The sequence below is a fragment of the Rhinopithecus roxellana genome, chromosome 13 (genome assembly GCF_007565055.1).
Source record: "Rhinopithecus roxellana isolate Shanxi Qingling chromosome 13, ASM756505v1, whole genome shotgun sequence".
Lineage (NCBI taxonomy): Eukaryota > Metazoa > Chordata > Mammalia > Primates > Cercopithecidae > Rhinopithecus > Rhinopithecus roxellana.
This window is the reverse complement of record NC_044561.1, coordinates 3,447,610-3,472,361: the sequence shown is the minus strand read 5'-3', so window position 1 is coordinate 3,472,361 and position 24,752 is coordinate 3,447,610. Positions and strand designations below refer to the sequence as shown.

The following is a 24,752-nucleotide window of genomic DNA, read 5'->3' as shown; positions in this document are numbered from 1 at the left end:
TGAAGGAGGTACAGCTTCCCTTTCCTCGCCTCTGCCCCGTCCCTGGCAGGACGGAATGGCCGAGCTGGCCTGCATGACCTGTCTGGACCAAGCTGAGCCCATGACTCACGGCAGTAGCCAGGATCCCACCTAGGACGCAGGAATTCCAGAGAGCTGGCTGCCTCATTTCAGGACAGTTACAACGTGGGGAGGAGAATCCCTGGGGTGGTGGTCTTAGCCTTGGGGGACGCAGGAATTCCAGAGAGCTGGCTGCCTCATTTCAGGAGAGTTATAACATGGGGAGGAGAATCCCTGGGGTGGTGGTCTTAGCCTTGGGGGACGCAGGAATTCCAGAGAGCTGGCTGCCTCATTTCAGGAGAGTTACAACGTGGGGAGGAAAATCCCTGGGGTGGTGGCCTTAGCCTTGGGGGACACAGGAGGGAGCACTAACATCGAGCCCCTCCTTAGACATCACTCCTATAATCCTCCAAGCAGTGGCCTTATTCCCACCTTCCGGGTCTGGAAACAGGTTCAGAGAAGCCAAGGACCTCAGCTACAGCTGCAGCCATTCAGCCCCCAAATCAGAGCTCACCTCTCGTCTCATCTCCTGATATATATATATATATATATATATATTTTTTTTTTTTTTTTTTTTTTAAGATGGAGTCTTGCTCTGTCGCCGAGGCTGGAGTGCAATGGTGCGATCTTGGCTCACTGCAACCTCCACCTCCAGTGTTCAAGCAATTATCCCTGCCTCAGCCTCCCGAGTAGCTGGGATTACAGGCACCCACTACCACACTCAGCTAATTTTTGTATTTTTAGTAGAGATGGGGTTTTGCCATGTCAGCCAGGCTGGTCTCGAACTCCTGTCCCCAAGTGATCCTCAGCCTCCCAAAGTGCTGGGATTACAGGCATGAGCCACCGTGCCCGGCCTCTTCTCCTGATTCTAACTGCAGCCTCATTTCCCTGTGCAGAAATTCAACCAAGTTGGCAGACACAAAGTAGGGGTGAGGGGAAGATGAGAGGGGAGATAATGAAAGCAAGGCGCCGGGCACAAGGCCTGGCAAGATAAGTGGGCGCTGCCACCAGGAGGCCCTGAGGACTTGGGGGAGGAGGCCCACGATGCACCTGTGTCCCTGCCTTCCCTCCCCGCCAGGAAAACCGCAGCTCCTGTCCCAGAGGACACTGGAATCTGGAGAGATTTCTTGCCCCAACCTAGGCAAGAGGAGACTTGGGGACCAATTGGGGATGACATGTAGACCTCCCAGAGGTCCTGCAAAGACTCGGGGAAGGTAACAGCCTGGCAAAAGTGACAAAAAGGAAGTGAAAACCTTCTCAGACTCCATGAAGAAACGAATCATCTGTTTAGTACAACAGACCTCAGTTACACCCTGTATTCACCTCACGCAAGGAAAGCAGGATTTAATCTCCCCAATTTACAGATAGGGAGACTGAGGCAAGTGGGAGAAACAGCTTACAGGGAGGCTCTGAGGGGACATAGCAAGCAGGGCCAGCACCTGTGTGTCCAGACTCCCAAATAGGCCTTTCTGGGGTCTGGGGACCTCTTCACCATGCCACCCTGCCTCCCTGCCAGCCCCACTCATGCCAGATGCTGCAGGGGGTAAACTGTCCCTCTATCCAACAGCAAACACTCCCCAGTGCTGGGCCCATTTTCCAGGGTGGAGGAGGATGCAGGAGCAGCTCCTGAGGCCACAAGAACCCAACTACTGGGCTGGGCTGGGAAAGTGGCCACACCCACCTGCCCACAGCCCTGCGAGGACCACACCTGAAGCGCCTCTGGCCCTCCATCTGGGACTCTGCCTGAGAGGCCCTATTCCTTGATCTGGCAGAGAGGGGAGGCATGGGGGAGGGACAGTGGAGCTGGGCTGGGCCACACCCAGCCCTTCCTATGGTTGAGGTTTTGGGGAGGCCAGGAGGAAAGTGAAGCTACTGTGGTTGGTTTCCAAGCAGCCACTTGATCTGGAAGGAGGGGAAAGGCACTCACGGGGGTGCAACCCCATCCCCTCTCTGGGTCCGCCTTGCGGCCCTACACACTCCCCTCTCATCCTGTACCAGAGTGGGCTTTGGGCATCTGGAGGAAGGTGCCCCTGGGGGACAGGGTTGGGCAGGGTGGGTTTGCTGGCCTGGCCTGCAGATGTGAGTCACTCCCGGTTGGCATCTTCGTCCCTCTTTGGTGCCAGCAGTTTCAGAAAGAGGATGGCTAGGTGGAGGAGGTCATCCCCGTGACAACCCCCCAGCATGCCCCTCACTTCTCCCAGTGCTCCCCACACCCCTTCCTCCACCAGGTTCCTGAGACCCCTCCAACCCACCCTCAATTCTCTGCCACAGTGATCTTCCCTACAGCCCAAATCTGGCCTCATTACTAACCCTGGCTCCCCAGCCTCCTCCCGTACAATAATATCCAAACCCTGAGCCCAGCCCATGAGGCCCTCCATGATCCAGGTCCTGATGGCTTCCTAGCCTTATCCCGGTCTTTCCCCTACATGCCCAGAACACTGTTCCCCAGCCCTGACCCTCTCATTCCGGAGCTTCTGCCCATGCTGGAAAGCCAGGCGCTTCTCCGCCTACCTTCACGACCCACCTCCTTTATTCATGCAGCCGCCAGCCCACCATAGCATTTCCTCATCGCTTCCCTTAGAGCCATCATCATCTACTTCTTCTTCTTTTTTTTTTTTTCAGACCGAGTTTTGCTCTTGTTGCCCAGGTTGGAGTGCAATGGCCTGATCTCGGATCACTGCACCTCTGCCTCCTGAGTTCAAGTGATTCTCCTGCCTCAGCCTCAGAAGTAGCTGGGATTACAGGCATATGCCACCACGCCTGGCTAATTTTGTATTTTTAGTAGAGACAGGGTTTCTCCGTGTTGGTCAGGCTGGTCTCAAACTCCCAACCTCAGGTAATCTGCCCGCCTCGGTCTCCTAAACAGCTGGGATTACAGGCATGAGCCACTGCGCCCAGCCCATCATCTACTTCTTAATGTGGTTGTGGTAAGATTCCACCCCAACTATGCGCTCCTTGAGAGTGGGGACTGGGAGGGGTTCATCTTTGAATCCTGAGAGCCCAGGGCCAGGCACATAGTAGGTGCTCAGTAAACACCTGCTGAACACTCGGGGAAAGGAGGGCTGTGCCAGGCCTCAGAGGAGAGATGTGAAGAAAGAGGACAGGGTGGCCAGGCATGATGGCTCACACCTGTAATCCCAGAACTTTGGGAGGCCGAGGCAGGTGGATCACCTGAGGTCAGGAGTTCCAGACTAGCCTGGCCAACATGGTGAAACCCCGTCTTTACTGAAAATATAAAAATTGGCCGGGCATGGTGGTGGGGGCCTGTAGTCCCAGCTACTCAAGAGGCTGAGGCAGGAGAACCTTGGGAGGCAGAGGTTGCAGTGAGCTGAGATCATGCCACTGCACTCCAGCCTGGGCGACAGAGCGACACTCCATCTCAAAAATAAATAAATAAAAATTAAAAAGAGAGAGGACAGGGTGCTGTCATGCATGTCCGTGTGAAGAGACCACCAAACAGGCTTTGTGTGAGCAACATGGCTGTTTATTTCACCTGGGTGCAGGCGGGCTGAGTCCGAAAAGAGTCAGCCAAGGGAGATAAGGGCGGGACCGTTTTATAGGATTTGGGTAGGTAAAGGAAAATTACAGTCAAAGGGGAGTTGTTCTCTGGCGGGCAGGAGTGGGGGTCACAAGGTGCTCAGTGGGGGAGCTTTTTGAGCCAGGATGAGCCAGGAAAAGGAACTTCACTAGATAATATCATCGCTTAAGGCAAGGGCTGGCCATTTTCACTTCTTTTGTGGTGGAATGTCATGAGTTACGGCAAGGCAGGGCATTTGCACTTCTTTTTTTGTTTGTTTGTTTTGTTTTGTTTTGAGGAGGAGTCTCGCCCTGTCGCCCAGGCTGGAGTGCAGTGGCCGGATCTCGGCTCACTGCAAGCTTCGCCTCCCAGGTTCCCGCCATTCTCCCGCCTCAGCCTCCGAGTAGCTGGGACTACAGGCCCCCGCCACCTCACCCGGCTAGTTTTTTTGTATTTTTAGTAGAGACGGGGTTTCACTGTGTTAGCCAGGAGGGTCTCGATCTCCTGACCTCGTGATCCACCCACCTCAGCCTCCCAAAGTGCTGGGCATTTGCACTTCTTTTGTGATTCTTCAGTTACTTCAGGCCGTCTGGGCGTATATGTGCAAGTCACAGGGGATGCGATGGTTTGGCTTGGGCTCAGAGGCCTGACAGGTGCACAGAGCTAGGACCCCACCCCCTCCTGGCCTGGACCACCCTGGGTCATCTCCCCGGCTTGACACTCCCAGGCCAGAGGCTGTCAGGCCAGGGCGTTTTGACTATCCCCTGCATGCCCCTGAAGGGGGCCAAGCCGGAGGACTTAGCCAAGCCGGAGGACTTAGCCAAGCCCTGCAGCCTAAGGCTTGGCATGCGGCCCAGCCTTTCTTTAGCCTTAGCTAGGAGCCAGCAAGCGCTGCAGCAGCCGCAGTCCTTGCTTCCGGGGAAGGCCCGGGTGGGGCCAGGGCCTGTGGTTTAAGTCAGTGGCCCTCTGCAGACGCGCACGCAGGAGCCACGCCCTGGTCCCTGCCCTGGAGTGGCCTGGTCTCTTCCAGCTCTGATTCCTTGAAGGGCCCTGCACCTCCTCAGCCATCTTCTCTGGGCACCCCCTGACCCCGGCCTGCTGGCCACAGGCCCCTTCCCGCCAACTCGTGGGCCTAGCTCATCATCAAACTATTTTCCATTGGCTTCCCCCAATCTCTGCCACAGCACAATTTTGGTGGTGGCGGGGGGAGGTGGAGAGGGATGAAGAATAGGAGGTGGAGCTTGGACCCTCGTGCGGGGGGGGGGGGGGGGGGGGGCGGCAGATGGCCACTGTGATTGGTCACCTCTGCCCCAGAACTGGCTTCAAAATTCCAAGGACTCCGCCCTCGGTGGCCCCCAGCCCCGTCCTGACTGGCAATTGGCTGAACTTCCAGGGGGCGGGGCTCACCCGGTCGAGTCCCGTTAAAAGGGTGGGAGCGTCCAGGGGCCCATCTTTCTCGGGTGGAGTCTTCTAACAGCTGGTGCGCCTCTCCTGGGAACATCCTCCTGGCCTCAATCATGGCTTGTGTGAGTGTGGGGACCCCACCCCAAGGTCAAGGGGATAGGGCAGGAGCTGTTGGCGGGAGGAGAGCTGGGCAGATCGGGAGCAGGGTTCTAGCCCCAGCTGTGTGGCCTGGAGCCACTGCCTTCTCTAGACCTCAGTGGCCACATCTGTAAAATGGGGGTGGGCGCCATGGTCCCTCAAGGCCTTCTCTGCATTGATAATTGTTTGGATTCCTCCAGCGTCTGAAAGCAGTTATTTCTGCCCAGGGCTGACATTCTGCAGCTCTCTGAGAAGTGAGCGTGGGAAGGGTGTGGCCAACTGGGGGACACCCAGGCCACTATCTCTTTCCCCCTCCTCCACCCCAAAGAGCCTCCTGTCCCCTCCCCCCTGCAGCTGTCCCAGTCACCAGGCCAGGGCAGAGTCACCCTCTGCTCCAGAATACGCTGAAAAGTCGCCAGGACCCGAGACAGGCTGCCCAGGATGGGTCTTTCTAGGTCGGGGGTGGAGGGTAGTTGTGTCCAGGGTGGTTGTGTCCAGGCTGGTGGGAGGGAGGGGAGCGGGGGAAATTCCCTTCCACCACCCCCAAGCTGGGAGAGGTTGGGGTGGCAGGGAGTTGAGAATCTTCCTGGGGCCCCAGGGAAAGGGTTCAAGTTTCTGGCAGAAGAAACCACTCAAATCAAATTAACTCTTGCCCACCCACCGGGGTGCCAGGGAGCAGCAGTGCGCAGCAGTTTGCTCAATCTCGTTAACCCTGAACCAGCCCGGCCACAGCCCGACTGCAGGCCACTCTCCCTAATGCAGAGGGGCCGTGTTCTTCATGGTCTCTCTAGCCCCTGGGCCTCTTCGCAGAGAAGAGCTTGAAGGAGAATAGTAGGGTCCCCCTAGCCACTTCCTCTCCAGCAGAGGGGCCGACCCCTGCATTCAGTGTGACCGTGGGCCAACTGCCTGCCCCTCCCCAGCCTGATCCTCTCCATCTGCGATGGGACAGAGCACCCCACCTCCCAAGCCACTCTTGAGTTCAAAATCCCCAGGCCAATCTGCAAAATCTTCTAGAGCCTGTCTTCTAGAACCAGATTCACGTTACTGAAGCCAACCCCGTTGGGAATAGGGACTTTTCCAGGACCACACAGACAATCAGAGGCTAGAAATCAGAGCCCGATCCTGTCCCCCGTCCCCCGGCTTCTCCTTGGCTTGGTCAGAGGATGCCGGGCAGGAACAATCCCACCCCCACCCCCAGCCACCCCCGGACACTTCGGGTAGTGGAGGCCTTGTCCTCTAACCCGCTGGGCCGGGGCTTGTCTGTGCAGGGTCTGATCGCCAGCAACCTGAATCTCAAACCTGGAGAGTGCCTCCGAGTGCGGGGCGAGGTGGCCCCCGACGCCAAGAGGTGAGAGGTGAAGTCAGGGTGGTGGGCGGCAGGGATGGGGGCTTGGTCCAGCCGAGAGGGCGTGGCCGGCCAAGTCCACGTCTCCTCCCTGGCCGAGAGTGGGTTAACGGCCGGCCGACGTTGCTGCGCTTTCTGGGTGACTCACTTCCCCCGCGGGGTCTGGGCGCCCCTACTATTGCGGCCCCCTCCGCCGCTCCCTCCCTGCTGTAGCCTCTTAAACTACAACAGCTGCCGCCTCGTCATCTATAATACCTTGGTTCCCCCGCCCCCACCCCTTTCCGGTCTGGGCGGGACCTGCCTCTGGGGAGGGCGGGGAGAAGAGTGAGGCGGGAGTCACCGCCGCCTTCCCTCTGAGTCCCTCCCTCCTGTGTCAGGTCATTCATTCAGTGGCTCAGTCCGGTCCTTCTTCCTTCACTCCTCGTTCACTCAGCCGGCTGCCTTATTTTCTCAGCAGTTATGTGACCTTGCACCAGTCAACCAACCTCACCTAGCCTCAGTTTGTTAGCAAAACAAGGGGGGAGGTGGTTGTGTGGAGGAAGTGAGATGCGGATGGTGTAGTGATGATGAGGAGGGTGAGGATCGGCTGATGTTGTTAAGAGCCGCACACTTCTCATGCACTAATTTCATTGCAACCAAACCCTCAGAGGCAGGTATAGCTATTATCACCACTAAACAAATGCATTAATTATTTTACTTTTTGAGACGGAGTCTCACCCTGTCGTCCAGGCTGGAGTGCAATGGCTTGATCTCGGCTCACCACAACCTCCATCTCCTGGGTTCAAACGATTCTCCTGCCTCAGCCTCCCGAGTAGCTGGGATTACAGGTGCCTACCACCACGCCCAGCTAATTTTTGTACTTTTAGTAGAGATTGGGGGGTTCACCATGTTGGCCAGGCTGGTCTCGAACCCCTGACCTCGTGATCTGCCCACCTCGGCCTCCCAAAGTGCTGGGGTTACAGGAGTAAGCCACTGTGCCCGGGAGTATTATTATTATTTGTTAATTTACCCCATAATTACTAAGCATCTCCTTCCGGTGTGCCCCACTTGTGCCGGGCACCAGGAACACAGAGATGTACAAGACAGGACGGGAAGTTGCCATCTGGAGGGAGTCTCTGACCTTGACCAAAAGGGCTAGGACGCTAGTGATTTCAAGAATCTATGCTGGGCGCGGTGGCTCACGCCTTTAATCCCAGCACTTTGGGAGGCCGAGGCAGGCGGATCACGAGGTCAGGAGATCAAGACCATCCTGGCTAACACAGTGAAACCCCGTTTCTACTAAAAATACAAAAAAATTAGCCGGGCGCGGTGGTGGGCGCTTGTAGTCCCAGCTACTCGGAAGGCTTAGGCAGGAGAATGGCGTGAACCCAGGAGGCGGAGCTTGCAGTGAGCTGAGATCGAGCGAGAATCTTTCTCAAAAAAAAAAAAAGAAAGAAAGAATCTAGCAAGCCCTCCTGTTCAGCCCCCATCGTACAGATGAGCAAACAGGGAAGGAGGGGCAGGGACTAGCTCACGCTCACACTGTAATCAGGTGTCAGGGCCAAAGCTAGAATCCAGGTTTCTTGTCTCTGTTAGTGAGTTCTTCAAGCAACGTGTGTTCATGGGGTACTGAGTGACAGATTAGTCAGTCGGTGGGGCTGGAGCTGGCCGAGGTGGCCTCACACCCACCCGTTACCCCCCAGCTTCGTGCTGAACCTGGGCAAAGATAGTAACAACCTGTGCCTGCACTTCAACCCTCGCTTCAACGCCCACGGCGACGCCAACACCATCGTGTGCAACAGCAAGGACGGTGGGGCCTGGGGGACCGAGCAGCGGGAGGCTGCCTTTCCTTTCCAGCCTGGAAGTGTCGCAGAGGTGGGCTGCAGACCGGAACCGGGACCAGGGTCAGGGGCTGGGTGGGCTGGGGCGGAGCTGGGTTAGTGACTGGAGATCTTGGCCTTGCCTGCTCTCTTTCCCCTCCTCTTCCCTCCCTTCCTGTGTGATGGCCAGTGTCTGCCCCTCTTTGAACCTCAGTAGTTGATTAGAATAAAACAAAAGAAAAAAAAGCCTGGGCTCGGTGGCTAATGCCTATAATCCCAGCACTTTGGAAGGCCTAGGCGGGCGGATCACCTGAGGTCGGGAGTTTGAGATGAGCCTGACCAACATGGAGAAAAATACAAACAATTAGCCAGGCGTGGTGGCGCATGCCTGTAATCCCAGCTACTCGGGAGGCTGAGGCAGGAGAATTGGCTGAACCCAGGAGGCGGAGGTTCAGTGAGCTGAGCTGAGATCACACCATTGCACTCCAGCCTGGGCACCAAGAGCAAAACTCTGTCTCAAAAAAAAAAAAATTAGCCTGCATGGTGGCTCATGCCTGTAATCCCAGCACTTTGGGAGGCCTAAGCGGGTGGATCACCTGAGGTCAGGAGTTCGAGACCAGCCTGACCAACATGGTGAAACCCTGTCTCTATGAAAAATACAAAAATTAGCTGGGCGTGGTGCATGCAACTGTAGTCTCAGCTACTTGGGAGGCTGAGACAGGAGAATTGCTTGAACCTGGGAGGCGGAGGTTGCAGTGAGCCGAGATTACGCCACTGCACTCCAGCCTGGGTGACAGAGGAGACTCCGTCTCAAAAAAAAAAAAAAGAAAAAAAAAAAAAAAAAAAAATCTGTCATAGGATTAGAGTAGAAAGAAAGAAAAAAATGTTATAAATGCACCTCCGTAGTCTCAGCCACAAACTGGGGCTGTGTCAGGGCGACATGAGGAACGGGTTCTGGAAGGGCCCGTGGCCTGTGGGCCTGGCTCACTGCTCTCCTGTACCGCCAGGTGTGCATCACCTTTGACCAGGCCGACCTGACCATCAAGCTGCCAGATGGATACGAATTCAAGTTCCCCAACCGCCTCAACCTGGAGGCCATCAACTACATGGCAGCTGACGGTGACTTCAAGATCAAGTGTGTGGCCTTTGACTGAAATCAGTCAGCCCATGGCCCCCAATAAAGGCAGCTGCCTCTGCCCCCTCTGAACCAGCCTCGTGTGTGTGTATGTGTTTGTGTGTGCGCACACATGTGTGTGTGTGTGTTTGTGAGAGAGAGAGGGGTCCCCCACCTCCAGGCCTGCCCCCTTCCTTCACTTCCATTCGCTTTGTCCACGGGTACCTCCTCAGTTCCAATGATGTCTTCCGCTGGGTCCCCCAGACCAAGCACAGAGAGTCTGACACACAGTAGGAGGGTTAGTGACCACCGAATAAAAATCAGTCCCTGCCCTGAAACTGCTTTTAGCCTAGTGGGCCCTAGAACACAGCAGATGCTCAAAGGATGTTGTGTAAATGACATCAAGGGGGAAACAGGCAAGGACAGACCGCTTCATGTGTGGTGACAGGACAGAAGACAGGGAGGTAGAGCGAAGAATACGAGACCCCTCTCATTTGCCTTCATGAGCTAGAAAGAGATGTGGAGTCAGACAACATGGGGCTGCCAGCTGTGTGGCCTTGTGCATGTTAACTGACCTCTCTGAGCCTCAGCTTATTCCTTTATAACAAGGGGGATAATGCAAACAGCCTATCAAAGAGTCGTTGCAAAGATCAGTCGCTTCTTGGCCTTCTGGCTGAGATCAAGTGGAGATTAAATGAGGTGTTTCATGAAAGAAGCCAAGCCATATTCTTTTTTTTTTTTTTTTTTTTTTTGAGACGGAGTCTCGCTCTGGAGTCTCGCTCTGTCGCCCAGGCTGGAGTGCAGTGGCCGGATCTCAGCTCACTGCAAGCTCCGCCTCCCGGGTTTATGCCATTCTCCTGCCTCAGCCTCCCGAGTAGCTGGGACTACAGGCGCCCACCACCTCGCCCAGCTAGATTTTTGTATTTTTTTAGTAGAGACGGGGTTTCACCGTGTTAGCCAGGATGGTCTTGATCTCCTGACCTCGTGATCCGCCTGTCTCGGCCTTCCAAAGTGCTGGGATTACAGGCTTGAGCCACCCCGCCCGGCCTACCAAGCCATATTCAATACCTGCATATGGCAAATGCTCAGTGGATGGTGGTTTCCCATACCTCGTGGACACCCCCCCCTTTTTTTTTTTTTTTTAAGAGATGGGGTCTTGCTATGTTACCCAGGCTGGAGTGCAGTGGTTGTTCACAGGCATGATCCTGGCATACTGCAGCCTCAAAGTCCTGGGGTCAGGCAATCCTCCTGCCTCAGCCTTCTGAATAGCTGGGACCACAGGTGTGCGTCACTGCACCCAGCTCCCTGCACCACTTTTGAAGTGCTATTACTCCAATCTGAAGGGAAGAAATGGGCTCTGATAGATGAAATGACTCCCAGGTCCGTACCAGGCCCAGCTGAGCCTGCAGAGCTCCCCAGGATCCTGTCTGTGGGCTTAGGCCATGCACCCCACTTAGCTAGAGTGTATGGGCAACCAAAGGACTAGTCTGGAAGCCGCCGGCTCTCATCCCTGGGCAGATGCCACCACCCCAACAATGGGAAAGTGGGTTTGGGTGATGACCCTGGCACCCCATTGCCAGCCCCTGTTTCTGTGGTAGGAGGAGCTGGGGTTGGGGGCTACGTCAGCCCCTGCAGAGAACCAAGAGGTAAAAGCCAGCCGACATGAGCCCCAGCCTCCAGACTCCCGCAGCCTCCTCCTCAGGGGACAGAGTAGGGGTGACTCACTCAACCTGAGATGACGTCTCCATGAGCCTGTTCTCTTCTGGTTTCCAAAGATGATGTCTCCTCCAAGACCAGCCCAGGCTGTTACCTTGGAGGGTAATGCTTAACCCAACCCCATCAAACCCACCCATCACAACTGATGGGGCCTGAGTGGACGGCTGGGGTGCCCTGCACACTGAACACTTCCCTGCACCTTTTCCTTCCTGCTTGCTGCTGCAGTCAGATCTTCCCAGGGCTCCCACCTCCCTGGGAAACAGCTGCAGGAACTGAGCCAAAGTACAGAAGGTTAGAATCATAATTGGGCTCCCCCATAGCCCCAAGGCACAGTCTCCTGAGGCATGGTATGTGGGCTGGGGGGTGGGGAGCTTGGCAAATCTCCCTTTCTAGGGCAACTGGCACCAGCTGTGACTAGGTCTGTTATACACCCAGCCTCAGTTTCCTCATCTATAAAATGAGACCAATCTTGGGTGGATGATTCCCATCTCAGTGGGTACCCTGGGACCTAGGTGGGAGCTGGGGGCACGCACCTCTCCAAACAGGATGGAACACACATGCTGAGAACTCCCATGAGCCACACCCAATCTCCAGGCTCTCCTGGGGCTCCCAGGTGGCCACCCAGAAACAGCTTCGGAAGCCTGGCTGCAGATGGAGCGCCCTCTGCTGGACATTGGAGAACACGTCCCCTAGGCTGCCCTGCCCGGTCCTCAGTTCACCCACACTGATTCTCCCTTACACTAGCTGACACTCAGAAGACACTAGGACTGGGGCCACAACTGGGCAGAGGAAAGTCCTGGGACAGGTAAGAGAGGCCACTGGGTGTGGAGGAAGGAAACCCGGCTTGGCGTCAGACAGACATGTGTTTAAACCCCAGCTCTGTGGCTGTGTGCCCTTGGACCAGATATTCAACGTCTCTGAACTTCAGTTTCCTCATCTGGCAAACTTTGTTAAGACTGCACTAGTTGGCCAGGCGCGCTGGCTCACACCAGTGCTTTGGGAGGCCGAGATGGGTGAATCACAAGGTCAGGAGTTCGAGACCAGCCTGGCCAATATGGCGAAACCCCATCTCTACTAAAAAATACAAAACAGCCCTGGCGCGGTGGCTCAAGCCTGTAATCCCAGCACTTTGGGAGGCCAGAGACGGGCGGATCACAAGGTCAGGAGATCGAGCCAATCCTGGCTAACACGGTGAAACCCTGTCTCTACCAAAAAAAATACAAAAACCTAGCTGGGCGTGGTGGTGGGCACCTGTAGTCCCAGCTACTCGGGAGGCTGAGGCAGGAGAATGGCGTGAACCCGGGAGGCGGAGCTTGCAGTGAGCTGAGATCCGGCCACAGCACTCCAGCCTGGGCAGCAGAGCGAGACTCCATCTCAAAAAAAAAAAAAAAAAAAAAAAAACCAGCAGGGTGTGGTGTAGGGCACCTGTAGTCCCAGCTACTCAGGAGGCTGAGGCAGGAGAATCACTTGAACCCGGGAGGCGGAGGTTGCAGTGAGCTGAGATCACGCCACTGCTCTCAGGCCACAAGCAAGACTCCGTCTCAAAAAAAGAAAAAAGAAAAAAAACAAACAAACAGGCGTGAGCCACCACTTTGGGAGGCCGAGGTTAGTGGATCACTTGAGGTCAGGCATTTGAGACCAGCCTGGGCAACATGACGAAACCCCTTCTCTACTAAAAATATAAAAGTTAGGCCAGGCACAGTGACTGGGATTACGTCTGTAATCCCAGCACTTTGGGAGGCCAAGGTGTGTGAATCACCTGAGGTCGAGAGTTCGAGACCAGCCTGACCAACATGGAGAAACCCCGTCTCCACTAAAAATACAAAAAATTAGCCGGGCATGGTGGTACATGCCTGTAAATCCCAGCTACTTGGGAGGCTGAGGCAGGAGAATCGCTTGAGCCCAGGAGGCAGAGGTTGCGGTGAGCCAATATCGTGCCATTGCACTCCAGCCTGGGTGACAGAGCCTCCATCTCAAGAAAAAAAAAAAAAAAAAAAAAGACTGCACTAGTATTGACTGGGTGCTGTGGCCCACACCTGTAATCCCAGCACTTTGGGAGGCCAAGGCAGGAGGTTCATTTGAGGTCGGGCGTTCGAGACCAGCCTGGCCAACAAGTGAAACCCCGTATTTACTAAAAATACAAAAATTAGCCAGGCATGGTGGTGCATGCCTGTAGTCCCAGCTACTGGGGAGGCTGAGGCAGGAAAATCACTTGATCCTGGGAAGAGGAGGTTGCAGTGAACCGAGATCACGCCACTGCATTCCAGCCTGGGCGACAGAGCGAGACTCTGTCTAAAAAAAAAAAAAGAAAAAAAGATTAGCTGAGGTGATGTATAGAAATGCACGGTGCCTGGCATGCAATAGGTGTTTGGTGAGTGTTGGCTCTCTTCACCCCTTTTAAAGTTCCATGTGTCCCGAGGGCCTAGGAAACTGGGTCCAGATAAGTTAAGTCAACCTCTGTCCTTAGACCATCTGCTCCCCACCCTCAGAACCTGTTCTTGCCTGTGGGACATCGGACAAGTGACTGCACCTGAGCCTCAGTTTCCTCCTCGGTAAAATGTGGATTGTACCTCAAAAGAGATCATCATAAGCCAGGCACAGTGGTGGGCACCTGTGGTTCTAGCTACTCATGAAGCTGAATGGGGAGGATCGCTTGACCCCAGGAGTTTGAGACCAACTTGGGCAACATAGTGAGACCCTGATCTCTATAAGTAAACAAATAATAAAATAAATACTCTAAAGAGAGTAAAGAGCTAAATAAATGTCAGCTGCTCTTGTTACTCTTTTTCCTCATTAAGTTTATCATCACTTCTTTTCTTATTGTTTTTGTTTTTTATTTTGAGACGGAGTTTTCCTCTTTTGACCAGGCTGTTGTGAAGTGGCAGGATCTCGGCTCACTGCAACCCCTGTCTCCTGGGTTCAAGTGATTCTCCTGCCTCAGCCTCTTGAGTAGCTGGGATTATAGGCATGCACCACCATGTCCGGCTAATTGTCATATTTTTAGTAGAGATGGGGTTTCCTCATGTTGGTCAGGCTGGTCTCGAACTCCGAACCTCAACTGATCCACCCGCCTCGGCCTCCCAAAATCCTAGGATTACAGGCAGGAGCCACTACGCCTGGCCTGTTTTTTTTTTTTTTTTTTTTTTTTTCCCCAGAGATGGGGGTCTCACTGTGTCATCCAGGCTGGAATGCAGTGGCATGATCACAGCTCAATGCAGCCTCAAACTTCTGGGCTTGAGTGATCCTCCTACCTTAGCCTCCCAAGTCACTGGACTATAGGAGTATGTCACTAGGCCTGGCTAATTTTTAATTTTTTGTAGAGACAGGGTCTTACTATGTTGCTCTACTGTCTGTCGCTAGGCTGGAGTGCAGTGGCGCGATCTCAGCTCACTGCAACCTCCACTTCCTGGGTTCAAGTGATTCTCCTGTCTCAGCCTCCCAAGTAGCTGGGCCTACAGGCGTGTGCCACCACGCCCAGCTAATTTTTGTATTTTTGGTAGACACGGGGTTTCACCATGTTGGCCAGGATGGTCTCAATCTCCTGACCTCATGATCCGCCCACCTCAGCCTCCCAAAGTGCCAGGATTACAGGTATGAGCCACCGCGCCCAGCCTGAGCCTTCACTTTTCGTCTCCAACCACTGTGGGTGGGAGTGGAGCCCTGGTAAACCAAGCAGGTCGAAGCCTGGGACTGGGAGGAGACAGACCAGCTACAGAAGGTGACTCTCTGGGCACCTTCAGCCAGGGTTATGTCTCTACCCAGGAGGGTGCCAAGGGTAGCCTTAAGGCACTGCCACTAAGGGGCAGAAGCAGCTGGTCAGAGGTGCAGTCCAGCACCCTAAGGGAGGCCCCTGCGGTGCTCTGGGCCACAGGAACTGAAAGGCCTGGCCTGCAGTTTAAGGGTAACTTCCTCGCAGGATCCCACATAGATTTCCCCCAAGCAGAGGAGTTGTATGGAATGAATTCAGCATTCTGGAGTGCTGCACTTATTGCCTGCCTCCTTCCAAAACTCAATCAGGATACAAAGATTAGCTGGCCGTGATGGCAGGTGCCAGTAATCCTAGCTACTCAGAAGGCTGAGGCAGGAGAGTCGCTTGAACCTGGGGGGCGGAGATTGCAGTGCGGAGATCACGACACTGCACTCCAGCCTGGGTGACAAGAGTGAAACTCCGTCTCAAAAAAAAAAAAAAAAGACCGGGCGCGGTGGCTCAAGCCTGTAATCCCAGCACTTTGGGAGGCCGAGACGGGCGGATCACCAGGTCAGGAGATGGAGACCATCCTGGCTAACATGGTGAAAGCCCGTCTCTACTAAAAAATACAAAAAAATAGCCGGGCGAGGTGGCGGGCGCCTGTAGTCCCAGCTACTCGGGAGGCTGAGGCAGGAGAATGGCGTAAACCCGGGAGGCGGAGCTTGCAGTGAGCTGAGATCCGGCCACTGCACTCCAGCCTGGGCGACAGAGCGAGACTCCGTCTCAAAAAAAAAAAAAAAAGTGAAAAAAGTGGATGAAGGATTCTGGCATACAATCCAAGTGATTAAAAATCCCCTTCAGGTGTTGTTTCACTACAATCTTTCACACCCATGCCCTCCATTCTCAGTTGAGGATGTTATTACACACTCATTCCACCTTTGGGCAAAGTGAGGCACAAAGAGGGAAGAAGGCTTGTGCAGAAAACGCGTGAATGCATGCCTTATGTTATACAAACTTGATATAACTTACTTCCTCATAATCACAGCTGTCAAAGTTTGGTCCACGGACTAGCAGCATTAGCATCACCTGAGAACTTGCTAGAACTGGAAATCCACTCAGAAACCTCTACTGGATCAGAAACTCCGGAGTGGGGCCCAGTGATCCAGGTTTTAGCAAGCCCTCTAGGGGATTCTGGTGTATGCCAAAGCTTGAGAACCACTGTCTACAACAACCCTACGAAGCTACTATCCCTCATTTTACAAATAGGGTGAGGCACTGTGAAGGCCATTGGTCTTGGACCACACAGCAGTAGGTGGGGTGCCAGTACACAAATCCAGGCAGTTTGCCCTCTTGGAGACTACCAACGAGTTGACATCAGAATCTAAAGTAGGGGCCGGCTCGGTGGCTCACACGTTACACCTGGTAGGATGAGTATGCACTTTGGGAGACCGAGATGGGAGGATTACTTGCGGTCAGGAGTTCAAGCAGCCTGGTCAACATGGTGAAAACTTGTCTTTACTAAAAATGCAAAAATTAGCAGGGTATGGTGGCGCACGCCTGTAATCCCAGTTACTCAGGAGGCTGAGGCAGAGAATTGCTTGAACTTGGGAGGCAGGGGTTGCAATGAACCGACATCGCGCCACTGCACTCCAGCCTGGATGACAGAGCTAGACTTCACCTCAAAAGTAATAATAATAAATTAAAGAAAAAAAAATCCAAAGTAGGGTTAGTGTCATGCGCGTCGGTGTGAAGAGACCACCAAACAGGCTTTGTGTGAGCAACATGGCTGCTTATTTCACCTGCGTGCAGGCGGGCTGAGTCCGAAAAGAGATAACGGTGGGGTCGTTTTATAGGATTTGCGTAGGTAAAGGAAAATTACAGTCAAGGGGGGTTGTTCTCTGGCGGGCAGGAGTGGGGGGTCACAAGGTGCTCAGTGGGGGAGCTTTTTGAGCCAGGAGGAGCCAGGAAAAGGAATTTCACAAGATAATATCATCGCTTAAGGCAAGAGCTGGCCATTTTCACTTCTTTTTTTTTTTTTTTTTGAGATGGAGTCTTGCTCTGTCGCCCAGGCTGGAGTGCAGTGGCCGGATCGCAGCTCACTGCAAGCTCCGCCTCCCGGGTTTACACCATTCTCCTGCCTCAGCCTCCCGAGTAGCTGGGACTACAGACGCCCGCCACCTCGCCCAGCTAGTTTTTTTTTTTTTGTATTTTTTTAGTAGAGACGGGGTTTCACCGTGTTAGCCAGGATGGTCTCGATCTCCTGACCTCGTGATCCGCCCGTCTCGGCCTCCCAAAGTGCTGGGATTACAGGCTTGAGCCACCGCGCCCGGCCCATTTTCACTTCATTTGTGGTGGAATGTCATCAGATAAGGCGAGGCAGGGCATTGGCACTTCTTTTGTGATTGTTCAGCTACTTCAGGCCATCTGGGCGTATATGTGCAAGTCACAGGGGATGCCATAGCTTGGCTTGGGCTCAGAGGCCTGACAGTACAGAAATTTTTGGCCATTCACAAGTAACTCCATATTGAGTGTGTGCCAGGCACAGTCCTAGGCAATCGGGTCCAGGGGACCTCGCTCTCACTGAAGCGACACTGGGGTGGGGCTGAAGCTGGGAGTCATGGAGAGGTCAGGGACTAGCGCTTCGTGCGTGAGAAGAGGGAAGAAAACGAGCTGGGAGGTCCCTTTAAAAGGCGGGGCCTGGCGGACGGAACTGCGGAGCGACGCTGATGTGTGCGCCCGGAAGGAAGAGTACGCTACACCCGGAAGTGTCTCCAAGGAGAGGAAGTCGGCAGCCTCACCGCTATGGGCCGCAATAAGAAGAAGAGGAGAGATGGTGACGACCGGCGGCCCAGGCTCGTTCTCAGCTTCGACGAGGAGAAGAGGCGGTGAGTGGCAAAGCCGGACCGGACTCCCCTCGAGCTGTTTTTCACGGCCAAGGCCAGGTCTGGGGCCGAGCACGCTCCCGCGGAGGGCTCTTCCGGCCCCGCCCCCTGGCGTGGCTAGAGAACCCCTCTCGGCCTCCCAGCTCCCGTTCCCGCTTCTCCCTTCTCGGCCTCCCCACCTCGCCTAGTGTCTCTGCGCCGCCAGACAGCCGGAAGCTCGGGTCTCAGAGGAGTGGCTTCGACCACCCTAGCCCAGCCCAGTCCATCGGCCCGGCACACAGTAGGCGCCCAGCCGTGGCTGATGAATGATGAGTCAATGAAATGAGAGTGGCCTAAGTTCATTCGCTCTCCAGACATTTACTGGGCTCCTTTGGTGTGCCAGGTCCCGTATCAGGAAGGTGAACCCTTGAGCCTCAGCGTCCGGCCAGACAAATAAATGGCACATGGTAGCGGGTCAGCGAAAAGCCCAGTGCTGGACTGTGGGACAAAATGGGAAGAGAGCAGCTGGCACTGCGGAGATGAGAAGGGGCTGAGATCAGACCGAGGGAGAGGGGGTGGGAAATGCTGGGCATCGTCAGGAAACTCCTAGCGTGCATCAACAGGCCCTACAGGCGAGTTCAGGGTCAGGTGTCTTGGAGACATGGGTGTTGGTCCAGTGCAGGATTTCTAAAGGTCTGGATGAGGGTGGCCTGAAAGCCCTCTTGAGAGAGTAATGAGGTTTGCCGGTGTGGAAGGGGTTACCCCATGTACTGTGTGTGCCCCCGCACCTGGCCCTGTTTCCTGAACCTGAGATCCCTGGAGAGTATTAAGTGGAAAGAGGCAATATCTCCCTTATTTTCCTAAATGTATCTGTTCTCTAAACTTGGGCAAGTAACCTAGACTCTGTGCCTCAGCGTCTCCATCTGTAAAATGGAGATTGCTACCCACTGCACAGGTTGTTGTGAGGGTTTTTTGTTTGTTTGTTTTTGAGACGAAGTCTAGCTGTGTCATCTAGGCTGGAGTGTAGTGGCGCGATCTCGACTCACTGCAACCTCTGCCTCCCAAGTTCAAGCAATTCTTCCCACTCAGCCTCCCGAGTAGCTGGGACTACAGGCATGTGCCACCACACCCAGCTAATTTTTGTGTTTTTAGTAGACATGGGGTTTCACCATGTTTGCCAGGATGGTCTTGAACTCCTGGCCTCAAGTGATCCGCCCACCTCGACCTTCCGAAGTGCTGGGATTACAGGCGTGAGCCACCATGCCTGGCCATTGTTGTGAAGGTTAAATGAACTAATACTTGTACATTTTTGGAATGGTGCCTAGCACGTAGCGAGCGCGGCATTAGCCGTTTTTCTCCTAGACTGAGCCCTTCTCTCTTTGTCTCTGCCGGCTTCCTTCCTGTAGGGAGTACCTGACAGGCTTCCACAAGCGGAAGGTCGAGCGGAAGAAGGCAGCCATTGAGGAGATTAAGCAGCGGCTGAAAGAGGAGCAGAGGAAGCTTCGGGAGGAGGTGTGCAGGGGGAAGGTGGGAGGGGGTCTTTGATCCTTAGGGCACTTGTAGCCGTGGATTTCCCTAATAGAGGCAGCTGCAGGCATGGGGCGGCGTGTGTGTGGGCAGGACTGGGGAACAGCTTCTACAGGTGGAGACTCCCTGGGCCTGGGTCTGGGAGCGATGGAAGATGGAGTCTCCTCCTGATCTTGCAGTATGGATCATGGTCTCTCTCACCTTGGGGGTGATTAATACCCTGGCCTGAGGTTGGACTGAGAGGCCATACTCACTGTGTTCCCTGCCCATGTGGTTTCAGCGCCACGAGGAATACTTGAAGATGCTGGCAGAGAGAGAAGAGGCGCTGGGTAAGTGGCATGCTTGGCCTGACCTGGAGAACAGCTGACGGGCCTGGTGGGTGGAAGGGATAGAAGCTGACCTCCTTGGCCCTGGGGATCTCGGGGGGTACCCTGGGCCAGGGGTTGTCCTAAGCACCTCTAAGTGCAAATGGAACAAAGACCAGGAGAAGGAGGCCCAAACCCCACGGTGAACCAAGCCTGAGCAGAGAACCCAGTTTTTGAGGATGGAAAGGACTAGGGGCGGAGGGGAGGGACAGCTGTAGCTGTCATAGAGGGGTTGTCTGACATGGGAACCAGCTAGAGCATGAAGGAAACAGGATCATTCACAACATGCGTCCGCAGACCAGGCTCTACAGCCAGTGACCTTGTGGATGCGCTCCACATCCACAGAGTAGAGGGGGCATTGCACTCCCGGGAGGGAGGGAGGCTGGAGCCTGGTCTCTCGTTCCCCTGGCTGACCCCAGGTCTGTGTCCACCCCCACAGAGGAGGCAGATGAGCTGGACCGGTTGGTGACAGCAAAGACAGAGTCAGTGCAGTATGACCACCCCAACCACACAGTCACCGTGACCACCATCAGTGACCTGGACCTCTCAGGGGCCCGGCTGCTTGGGCTGACCCCACCTGAGGTAGGTCCCAGTCTCAGCCCTGGGAAGAAGCGGTGTGGGGGCAGACTGGCTTCTCAGGGTTGCTCAGTGCTGGCCCATGTTGTGGGTATTCCACTGCAGGGGCTCCTTCCCTTTGGGCCCTTCATTCCCTGCTTCCGGGGCGCTGCAGAGGCCAGCCCCACTGCTGAGCAGCTCAGGAACTTGGGCAGGCTCCTTCACCTTGCCTGCTTCCCTTTCTCCATCAGTGAACTGGGGTTGCTGATGGTGGCACCTGCCTTGTGGGATTGGTGTAAGGATAAAAGTTGTTAATCCGTGTGAGTCACTTGGCGCAGCGCCCAGCCCTGTTGTGAGTGCTTCACAAAAGATAGCTGCTTGTGATCGTTCCCTTTGTGCGATTTGCAGCCCTGGCGCGTCTGTGCACTAAGTGGGTTTTCAACCTGTGGGTGGTGAATCATGAGTAGGTTGCAACCAGCATAAAAAAAATAATAATGTAATTGAAAATATCTGAAAGTATCATGTTAAATATTGTTTCATGAGACAGCTGTTTCCATTGGAGTTGTATCTGGGTTTGCCTAAGAATTTATGGGCATATATGCACACAGTTATGATATAAAACCTATTTCCTCGCATGGGTTATTGTGTCCTTAAGTCCTGGAGCCACTCCCCTATCACATCCATACTGATCTCGGGGCTGGGCATGGTGGCTCACGCCTGTAATCCCAGCATTTTGGGAGGCCAAGCCAGGTGTATCACCTGAGGTCAGGAGTTTGAGACCAGCCTGGCCAACATGGTGAAATCCCGTCTCTACTAAAAATACAAAATTAGCTGGATGTGGTGGCACATGCCTGTAATCCCGGCTACTCGGGAGGCTGAGGCAGGAGAATAGCTTGAACCCGGGAGGCGGAGGTTGTGGTGAGCCAAGATTGTGCCATTACACTCCAGCCTGGGCAAAAAGAGCGAAACTCCGTCTCAAAAAAAAATTGCCGGGCATGGTGGCGTGTGCCTGTAATCCCAGCTACTTGGGAGGCTGAGGCAGGAGAATCGCTTGAACTTAGGAGGTGGAGGTTACAGTGAGCCAAGATCGCACCACTGCACTCCAGCCTGGGTGACAGAGCGAGACTCCATCTCAAAAAACAAAACAAAACCATACTGATCTCACACCAGTCTTTCATTTTATGCTCATTCTTCTGCAAGGTCTGATACAAAGACAAGTCTTGTCCCCATTTTGCTAGAATTTTCATTCCTGAATGTTTAAGTATATACTGGAAGCTTCTAGGGGCAGGAGAGGGTTTGGAAATAGGCCTTCCCCTGTGTAAACCTTGCTTTAGGGCAGATAGACTGTTCTTCCATCCGAGGCGGCCTTTTTTTTTTTTTGAGACAGAGTGTCGCTCTGCCGCCCAGGCTGGAGTGCAGTGGCGCGATCTCGGCTCACTGCAAGCTCCGCCTCCCGGGTTCACGCCATTCTCCTGCCTCAGCCTCCCGAGTACCTGGGACTACAGGCGCCCGCCACCACGCCTGGCTAATTTTTTTTTTTATTTTTAGTAGAGACGGGGTTTCACTGTGTTAGCCAGGGTGGTCTCGATCTCCTGACCTCATGATCCGCCCGCCTCGGCCTCTCAAAGGGCTGAGATTACAGGCGTGAGCCACCGCACCCGGCCCCGAGGCCTTCTTTAGTCCCCTTCCAGGCCTGTGATGCAGCAGGGCGCGCCACCACTTGCCAGAGCCATGGTGGCTCGGGGTGCCCAGCCCAGGCCCCCCGAGCTACTGCTCCCTCTCTTGTGCTTCTTTAGGGAGGGTCTGGAGATGGGTCTGAGGAGGAGGCATCATCCATGGAGAAGCCAACCAAAGCCTTGCCCAGGAAGTCCAGAGACCCCCTGCTCTCTCAGCGGTGAGTCTTGGCCTGCTGCCTTCCCGGTCCCACCCCTCCTGGCTGGCAGTAGTGACCTGGCTCTTAGGGGTGGTGTGGAGCAGGTGTAGGGCCCGGAGCAGCCCTTTGCTTTGCCTGTCCAGTGATCCTCAGCCTCTCCGCATTGCCCCATCCTGTCTCACCCACCGCTGAGAGTGTCTGACCTCTGATGCCTTTTGTGCCTGGGTGAAGGGCCTGTCTCTCTGAGCTGCGTTGCTGGCAAGCACTCTGGAGGTAGAGCAGGCCAACTCTGGCATGAACTTGGTGGTCCTGGCATTTGCAACCTGTCCTGACATCCCCTCCATGAGCCAGGTGGTGAGTCACTCCACAACGCAGTCTTAAACTGAGGCTTTCTGCCCTCCCCCAGGATCTCCTCTCTCACAGCCTCACTGCATGCACACAGCCGCAAAAAGGTCAAGAGGAAACATCCCCGATGGACCCAGGACTCCAAGAAGCCCCCAAGGGCCACTCGTACCAGCAAGGCCCAGCGCCGCCGTCTGACAGGCAAAGCGTGGCACAGCGGGGAGTGAGACCAAGAACCAAGCGGTGCCCCGGCCTAGGCTTCGAGGACCTGTCCTTTCTCAGCTTGGCTGTCCTGTAGCCCAGCCTGCACCTAGGTAATGACTGCAAAGCTCAAGGTTGGGAAGCCAGGACCTATCTGGCCTGGGGCCAGCTGCCTTTGCCTGGGGTTTGAATTCCAGAAGGAGCAGGCAGCTGGGAGCAGGCCTTCCCCAGGAAGAGCCTTCACAGCCATGCGGGGGCATCTTCCCAAATGTGCACCCCACCTGGCACTCATCAGATTTCTGGAACTCATCAGAGAACTGTGTGCTTGTGATTTGTTTGTCGGTGATACCACGCACAGGGCAGGGTTCTGGGGTGGTGGAAATGGTCAGGGCCCATGGGTCTGTCTCCAGCAGTTTGCCCTGTGGCTACAATAAAGTACAGTTCTCCCTGTGTTTTATTTAATCAATTAATTTATTTATTTATTTATTGAAACGGAGTCTCACTCTGTTGCCCGGGCTGGAGTGCAGTGGCGCGATCTCAGCTCACTGCAAGCTCCGCCTCCTGGGTTCCCACCATTCTCCTGCCTCAGCCTCCCAAGTAGCTGGGACTACAGGCGCCCGCCACCACTGCCCAGCTGGTTTTTTGTGTAGCTCTCCCTGTGTTAAGATCCTAACCAGGGTTAAGGATCCGTGTGTGCATTGCTAGAATCCAGAGCCCACCTGCTGCTCTGAAAAGCGGGCTCCTGAGGCCAGTGGGGGAGCAGTGCCCCCCATGCCCTTCACCGAGGAGCCTCTGTGCCTGGGCCCCAGGAGTCTCCGCAGCTGACACTGAAGTGGTGGAAGCAGTCGAGTCCCAGGTCATTCCCCATCACCACACTGCGGCAGCGTCCCCAGACTTCCAGTATCTCCCAGGCAGGGCCCGACATGGAAGGATTAATTAATTCTTTTTAAAGCAATTGCAGCCCGGCTCAGTGGCTCACGCCTGTAATCTCAGCACTTTGCAAGGCCGAGGCGGGTAAATCACTTAAGGTCAGGAGATTGAGACCAGCCTGGCCAACATGGTGAAACCCTGTCTCTACTGAAAATACAAAAATTAGCCGGGTGTGGTGGCATATGTGTGTAATCCCAGCTACTCGGGAGGCTGAGGTTGGAGAATCGCTTGAACCCTGGAGGTGGGGGCTGCAGTGAGCTGAGATCACGCCACTGCACTCCAGCCTGGGTGACAGTGTGACCCTGTCTCAAAAAAAATTAAAAAATAAAGCAGTTACATCTTGACTCGCACAAAAGTAGCCCCTCGAGAGAAGACCCTGTGGGTGCTGGAACTCAACAAGGGGACCATGTCTTCGCGCTCCTTCCAGATGGGTGAGCTGATGGAAACCTTGTCTCTTTGTCCCAGCTTGTCAGTCCTGGGCAGGAGTGACAGAATTTCAGGTTGTGCCTTGGTTAGAGGAGCTATGTTGGGTCCTAAACACTAGGACCACAAAGGGGAGTGAGCTGTGTTCCCAGGCTCACTGACTACCATGGACTATGGAGTCAGGATGACAGGACAGTGTGGTGAGGGGCACCTGCAACAGGACTGCGGGCTTTACCCACTGTGATGCAGGAGTTCCTGGAGCGGGGGGAGCAGTGAGGCAGGGTCTGCAGGGCCGTCCTCTCTCCACAGCCAGCAGCCAGGCCTTGCAGTGGGGCAGGCTAAGTGACTGTGGCTCAGTTATGCTGTACCTGGGAGTCGGCAGGGCCTCTCCCATGTCACCATCAAAACCCACTCATGAAGGCTGGTGGGAGTCTGAGGGCTGCACCGGGTATGGGAAAGGCACCTCAGGGATTGTGCTGAGCACCTTGGCCTGGCCTTTTGGCTCCGCCCACCTGCTCTCCCTGCCACCTTTTCATTGTCCTCCCTGGGTGGCATGTGCTACTTGGCTGCCTCGTGCCTGGGCAGAGTGGTGCCTATTATGGGCCCTCCAGGTGGCTCTGGTGCTCAGCCTGCTGTGAGCAGGAACAGCTGAGTCCTAGGGGTTCTTGCACATAGCAGGGCTCAGGTTTGAATCCAGGCTCTGCTGCTTGGTCGCTGCATGAGCTTCTTGCTGTGCTGACCTCTCTGGTCTGTTTCCTCAGTATGTAAGATGACATAAGGTACTCTTAGGGCTGCCCTGAGACTAAAATAAGACCACGTGCATGAACCACTTCCCAAAGCGCCTATTGCTCTCCAGCTGTGTCTACTGCATGTCGCCGCTGCTGCTTCTGCTGGGAC

The 24,752-nt window shown here is 54.9% G+C and overlaps 2 protein-coding genes across 2 annotated transcripts; both read left to right on the top strand.

Annotated features, from left to right (window-relative positions):
- The first annotated feature begins 4,957 nt into the window (after window positions 1-4,957).
- On the top strand, window positions 4,958-9,467 carry LGALS1 (galectin 1). Its single transcript, XM_010389212.2, has 4 exons — window positions 4,958-5,100; window positions 6,385-6,464; window positions 8,144-8,315; window positions 9,268-9,467. Exons 1-4 carry the CDS (start codon window positions 5,092-5,094, stop codon window positions 9,412-9,414), a joined length of 408 nt encoding a protein of 135 aa, XP_010387514.1. The 5' UTR covers window positions 4,958-5,091; the 3' UTR covers window positions 9,415-9,467.
- Window positions 9,468-17,515: 8,048 nt separating this feature from the next.
- NOL12 (nucleolar protein 12) lies at window positions 17,516-22,952 on the top strand. Its single transcript, XM_010389213.2, has 6 exons — window positions 17,516-17,663; window positions 19,046-19,151; window positions 19,447-19,495; window positions 19,971-20,113; window positions 21,883-21,980; window positions 22,366-22,952. The coding sequence occupies exons 1-6, from the start codon at window positions 17,581-17,583 to the stop codon at window positions 22,526-22,528; spliced, it is 642 nt and encodes a 213-aa protein (XP_010387515.1). The 5' UTR covers window positions 17,516-17,580; the 3' UTR covers window positions 22,529-22,952.
- Window positions 22,953-24,752: the final 1,800 nt, after the last annotated feature.